The 7,293-nt window shown below is 30.4% G+C and overlaps 1 protein-coding gene across 1 annotated transcript; it reads right to left on the bottom strand.

Moving 5' to 3' along the window:
• Window positions 1-1,662: 1,662 nt before the first annotated feature.
• Window positions 1,663-6,997, bottom strand: LOC116772052 (Ig-like V-type domain-containing protein FAM187A). The gene is made up of 9 exons (XM_061528245.1): window positions 6,934-6,997; window positions 3,924-4,066; window positions 3,683-3,853; window positions 3,433-3,597; window positions 3,208-3,274; window positions 2,852-2,958; window positions 2,506-2,684; window positions 2,041-2,196; window positions 1,663-1,872 (listed from the first exon to the last, which is right to left on the bottom strand). The coding sequence occupies exons 1-9, from the start codon at window positions 6,995-6,997 to the stop codon at window positions 1,695-1,697; spliced, it is 1,230 nt and encodes a 409-aa protein (XP_061384229.1). The 3' UTR covers window positions 1,663-1,694.
• Window positions 6,998-7,293: the final 296 nt, after the last annotated feature.

Consider the following 7,293-nt stretch of genomic DNA (forward strand, 5'->3'; position numbering starts at 1 on the left):
TATAATTTTCATTCGTTTTGATTTAAGTTCAATAAATCTCTCTTATTGTCTTTTCAAAATTTGTATGTTAAGTTTGTAACCATACACGTTTTTAGGCTAGAAATAGAATGCCATAAATCCGATATCGTCCAAGCAAATTCTCGGTATACCAATAATAAAGTTGTTTTTATATAATGGATAGGTTTAGGAAAATAACATAGATGCCAAAGCCTACTAGCAGTCAGAAATAGAAGAGAGAATGCCCAAAACAGTGTCTAAGTCAACGTATTTAATATATTACTGAGTCTAGGACAACAAATACAGTAACTTCCTTGTTTTCGATAGTATCAATGGGGTTGAAAACCAGTTTGAAGGGAAAATTGGCGATGCGGTAGAGATACCCCTTTTTTGTGAATGTTTCCAAGAATTTTAGAAACTATGTGATATAATTCTAATTAAAATCGTAAGTAGCCAATAAAGGTATATAAAATTCTATGCAATTGTTACTTTTTTTTTGTACATTTGGGAAAATAGATAAGACGAATACAATCTAAATATACTATATTTATTTTCATTTTATATAACGATCTTCTGGAAGAAATCACACGAGTGCAGAGATTAAAACAATCTAGTTAATCTTAAACATTAAATAGTAGCCAATTTCTTTGTATTTCATATCATACACGTTGGTATTCCTCAATTTTTATTTAATCCATTACTTTTTTTAAATCCGACAGCCATAATAAAGTTCTCTATTCTTAAATAGGAGATCTACGTTGCATTCCGAAAAAAATGATACGCCTCCTCCTGCCTCATGTACACGTCAAAGGATTGGGCCAATTTATTTGCACCTGTGATTGTTTCGATTTACAAATTGAATACCTTCACGGACAACGTAAATAGGCTTACACAAGGAGAGTGTTTGCCTTCCAGACCTTCACTTTAACTTACAATCAGGTTGGATGATAACCTGTCCGTATCTTAAAAAGATAAAAACGTCATCTCCTATGTTAGTAATTATTAGTTCAGAGTTTGTTAAATGTATTCAAATATGAGAAATATAGGTAGATATTTACATTTATCAACTCGTATAAATTGAGAAGAGGAATGGAGAATAAAGTTAATTATATAACAAATATAAAATTAAATGTAAATGTTTTTTTAGAGATTCTGACAGATAAAGTTATTAATATTTTGTTGCCGTTGTTATATAAAATGTTACACACGCTGTCGATATGAGTCTAAACTCATATAATCTAAGATTAATAAATGTTCTTCTTTATTCCTTTAGAGGCTTTATTAAAATGGATATTAACATAATGAGATCTAAGGTTTTCGCGAGTTTTAATCATTTAAATGAAACTCATAGTTTTCGGATATACTATGCGTGCTTTTTTTAAATTAAAACTACATACTCCCGACACGACGTTTCAGTTACTCGTCTGCCCGTGATCATGGTTGCTGAAAAGTAACTGAAATGTCGGGGGTATGTAGTTTTAACAAAAAATAAATAAAGCACGCGTAGTATATCCGGAAAATATTAGTTTCATTTAAATGGATATTAACAGTAAACAGCAGCAAACTAAAAGTAGTCACAAAGCGTAGACAAGCAATCTATGATGTCATATTTGCAATGTGTCGAAATTTTAATTAATAAAAACATTTTATTTAGAAATATGAATACGTATTTATATTTAAAATTTTATTTAATATTATTACACTTGAATTCCTAAATAACGTACTCTGCAACGAATAAGTCTTAAGGTAAGTCTCAATACAATGGCTAGTATCAAAATGAAAATTAATATTCGTAGACGCAGCCTCGTGGTAGTCTTAGTGCTGCGATTAACACGGAGTTTTACCACACCACACAGAACACCATCTTGCCAACAACTGGAACACAATTAAGATGAACACATTGTGAAGACTTATGATTTATTGTATAACACAAGATTTTTTTTAGTTTAACTAAAGATTAATATGCAAAATATCAAGATCAAGATACATCAATAATAACGAGAAAATTAATTACAAAAAAAGAAACAAAGACTTGTCCATCACCTGTATACACGAGCGTCGCTATATAATACGTGTTTAATGATAATATGATCTCTCGCATTCAGATGGATCCTGTCTCCGCTCGCGCTCCAGAGATACTTCGGGCTGACCTCATGGGTGTCGACACGCCACGTAAACGGGATGTCACGCAGGGTTGTACTGTATTATAATAAATAACGTATAATTATGCATGAGAATGTTGATTGTCTCAGTAGGTATTTACCTACTCAGACAAACAACAGTCAAGATGGATTGATAAGTAATAGGGTGAATCACGAATACATGGTCGGTAGCAAAACATTGCATTTATCACAAATAAAATGTGATCTTATAGTAAATTTATATCAAAAAAGCAACGCTAATAAACATAATTTTTTTAAGTTAGGATTTTTTGTGATTTAAAGTTAATTGAAAATATATAGAAAGCTTTCTTAGAAGTGATATATAGTACAGTGATGATTAGTTTACCCATGACATATAATGATGACTCTTTCCCCTGGTTCCACGTACATAATTCTCCTCGCTGGTAACTGTGGTTGTGATGGTGCGTTCTGATGGAGGGAATATATGCCAGCGGTGTTGTTTACGGACTCTATTATATCGCCGGACTCAGATCGAATGTTAACTATTGCTTCTTTGCATCGAACCTGTATTGAATTAGTTGAGCCTACATCAGATGAAACGTTCCCACATTATATTTAGGATGTGGATTCTATAAATTTCCTATCATTCTTTCATTTCCTTTTTTGTCTAAGATTTCAAAAATAGCTCCTTAAATTGTAAATAAATATTTAATTGATAATGTATGTAATACCCTACACAGGCCGAGCATAATTTCGTTTGGCCGCTGCTGTACTGATGGCGTGTTTCGGATAGAAGGCGGCAATATTCGGGAACGACAAGGGATACCATCGGGATACACTGAAACATTAATATCATCCAACAAGAAATATATCAGGATCATTATCAAACGCTTTAGGATTGATAATAAAGTTAACAAGTTATTTAATTGTGTTTTAGGTTTAGCAAAATCGTAATCTTCAGCAAAGAATTGGTTAAAAATACAGGGCATTATGTTATTAATAGTTTTTTGTTTATTCAAAATCTGACAATAAACGAGTTAGTTATTAAAGAGGAGACATCACTAATGAGAGTTAAGATCCTTCGTACCCTTAAACAGTTTTGAACTTTCCCCGTCACATTTAGTCATGTTTGATTTAAAGTTTGTTGTTATAAACTGGAATTGACCAAAATTATGATAAATAAGTTAATAAATTACATTTAAAAACTATATTATAAAATGTCTTTAATTTTGGTTATGGACAGTAGTTTGATATATTCTATGAAATATTGAAATTAATTATTATTTAATAAAGTTTAATCAATTGAATTCACCTCATTTATACGAGAGACGTAACACATCCCATATCTCCTTCTCCTGCCCACCGCCCCACATTGACTACACTCACTCCAATCAGACCAAACACTTGACATTACCAACAAAGAGTTTAACCAAACTGGTTTCATCGGGTATGGACCTTTTGAAGTCGCTGGTTTAACCTTTATAAATATATATTATAGGTTTAAGTATTAAATAAAAAAGATATAACCGAAAAAACGGGAAGCGATTATAGTCATTACTAACTACATTGTATTGTTCTTCATCGATAACTTCCAATGTTGCAATTACTCCCAGTTGGTCGTCCGTGACACAACGGTAATCACCAGCGTTCACAGCTCTTACATTAAAAATAGTAAGGTTATAGTCGGTGATAATTCCGTCATCCTCTTGAACTGGTTTATAGGAAAAAGTTGTCTAAAATTTATCATGAATTAAAACTAAATAAATATGTCTATAAACATCAAATTATCTTAAATTATCTCACTTTTTGGAGCCATATAACTGTCTTATTCCATAATTTAGAAACTTTTATTTTGCAAGGCAATATCGCTACTGCTCCTGAATATGTTCTTACAATAACTTTAGGTACGGCATTTACATCCTCAAATATATCATTCTTCGTATTTTCTGTAACAAAAGCATATGAAATACGTTAATGTGGACGTGACAAAGCTACTTTGAGTTCACAAATCATCAAGCTGCTAACTATTATATGAGTAAGTAAGTTTAACTGGAGTGTTTGTATTTTTGTTATTCAAATCTGAAGTTATACTGTTCAACTTCCCATCATATTCGTGAAAAATGGGGTCAACGAAATAGATTATAAACACGTAAATATTTATGGTAACATAAAATCCTGGCATTACGCGTTAGTTGTCAGATTGACGTAAACTTTTCTCATAATTCTCTTTTATTGATACAAGGAAGGTTACAGTATCTTTAATATAAATCTATTCCGTAAAGTTACTTATTGTATTATAAATAATTATGAATGTGGAATGGTTTTGTATACAGTATTAAATCAAGGACCGCGAGTCGCGTCTGGACAGAAAGAGTACATTACATAGAAAACATATAGTAATCTCTTTTACAGAGATGATACATAGTTTGAGGAATGCACGGATGCAAGCTCGTGTAATCAACTTGTGAGATTGTTATACATCGCTGAAAACTATGTTTGTTTTCCTCAAAGAGTATTGAGGCTATTCATGTATGCAATTGCTCTTAAATGTCTAGAACGCACCAACTTTCAATATCGAAAACTATAGTTAAATTGTCTTGTATTAAATAAATAAAAATAAATAAAATAATCTCTCACGATGTTTGATATAAAAGAAGAATAGAAAAGAAATAAGAAATTATTAACTATTCAAAAACAGTCCTTAAATTAATAGAAATTTACCACTCGGGATAAATTTTAATTAAAAATATCAGTTAATTTAAATATGTTTATTATTCCGTAATAACTAGATAAGAAACAACTTAAAAACTGTATAAAAAAAATTATTGAAAAAAAATACGAAAACTATTCTACCAAAATATAATGATAGGTTTTCCAATCCATTTTGTTACCAACAAGCAGAAGTTATTAGTATGTGTTAAAACAAAAATGTTGAATAAATTTGTTTGGAAATTCTCTTTTTCAATTGTCTAAGACGCAGGTCATTCCCCACTTTCCCTTGAAATATTTGATTAAGGTGGAACCCATCAGTGTTTATCAGCGGTGGAAATCAAATCATTTTACAAAACATTATCTCACTTTGTAATTTTATATGAATAACTTATTAACATTATATGGCTATAAAAAACATTATATATTTCAAAAACGAAAAAAAGTTCAGTGATATTTTCAATTTGTTCAAACACAACAAAAAACAAACCTTTCAAAGTCTTATAAAGAACAAAATATATTTTAAATTAAATTGAATAAAAAATTAATTGTCTAATAATTTAATATCATGAAGTCGGTCTCCAAAGTTTTTATAGTAAACAAATAATAATTAATATCGTATTCTTGTATTTAATCAAATCTAAAACATTTTCAAAGGTTTCACAGACTGCGTATATTTTTTTAACTCAAGTCGTAACTTTATATAGAAACCATCACTCATACAACTTCATTCTGTTTCTGTAATTTACTCTCTTGATTTTCGCAAACATTAAAAAATAAAAGTACTACTTTATTCAATTTAACACACCAAAGATTATACAGTCTACTTAGTTAGTTTCCAAACGCGGGCCTTATAAAATTTCGCAAGATTTTTGACCGGCATTGTAAGAATTAATACACAAAGTAAATAATATGTTTATGTGTAGTTTTTAACAATTAAATCCAGAAACATTATCGTTTGTACTATCTGAATTTGTGATGAAGCGTTTTTGTCACTAGGGTCATATTTCGTTTTTTTTTTTGATATTTACAAAATTACAAACATTTTATTAAAAAGCGACAACTCGAATATTTTACGCAAATGTGATCGCAAGAAAAAACAGTCAAGGATGTATAATTACGAGCGATTTTCTACTGTTTTTTTATCTATTGCTTATAAAGATTATATTTAATCATTAAAGAGCTTAACAAATAATTTTCGTATGTATACTTCTATAAAAAGCTATACTAATTTTAAACAACGGTTTAAAATCAAAAATCTAGCTAGTTTCGATGTAGTCGTATATATTTCAATTCTTTGAGACTTTCTTCTTTCATTTAATTACTTTACCGTCACTTTACTCGGGTAATTATACGTATCTTTCACTGTACGAGCACTGATCACTTCTCCAAACGATTTAATGCGAATGTCCAATGCCAGTGCGACCACCTTTTTATTACTGTCTGGTGGCGCCAAAGCAATGGCGGCTGGCCGGGATTATTTTCAAAACTACCGACTGCAATACGTAATTTATGAAATCTCTCATTCGTAATATTTTTAAGGCTACCCACATTATACCCATAATTCATAAAAGAACGATAACACTAAATATGTTAAATATTTTTTATGTGTTATAACATTTGTTTTGTAAATATGTGATAATAAGAGATTAAGCTAACTTTATTTTCACTAAATGTAACAAAGACTCCATAAACTCTAGACTGTTACTTGGTATAACGAGTTTGTGTATAAACTCGTTCATATGTGTAATGTCTTTGACAAAATTTTGCAACCAAAATTTGCTCCTTGTTAATAAATTATGATTTTTAATATAAAACATAATAATTTAGTTATATATTTTAATGTTTGAACTATTTGGCTTCTTATTTTGAAAGGTATTGAAATATTTTATACTAACCAATCTCAATAACTCATAACTTATCTTAACCTTTTTGCATAATAACGATGGTATAATGTTCACAGCCATTCTTTTAGAATAAAAATTTTGTATTTTTATAAAAACCTAAAAGGTGGTATCTCTATACCGACATGATGGTTCTGTGTGTATGTAATGCTCCATTTCCAAACTCTAGTCAGGAAAATATAGTAGAATGAGCAACCTACCCTGTGGTACTTCGCTGAGGAGGCAAGACTGACTGGTGGATTTAGAGAATAGATCCAGGCCCATTCCCAAGAGTCCCACATACTCTTCCGACTCCCCCCTAAGTCGGAGGAAAGTTATGAAATGCCTTCCATAAGTAAAGCAGTATAAAGCGATATTCCAGATATTTTAAGTTGGTATCTTACTCCTGCCAACGACTTTTATATTATACATTTCCTATCTAAATATTAATATCTATATTTTCATACTTAAAAACTTGAATTGGAAGTGTTCAAAAATCCATTCAAATCCTGATCCCATTCTGTTCTGTTGGAAGTAAAAATAATTTAGTCATTGCTACATTCACCAGTATCTAAAGGGGT

Source organism: Danaus plexippus (genome assembly GCF_018135715.1).
Source record: "Danaus plexippus chromosome 16 unlocalized genomic scaffold, MEX_DaPlex mxdp_23, whole genome shotgun sequence".
Lineage (NCBI taxonomy): Eukaryota > Metazoa > Arthropoda > Insecta > Lepidoptera > Nymphalidae > Danaus > Danaus plexippus.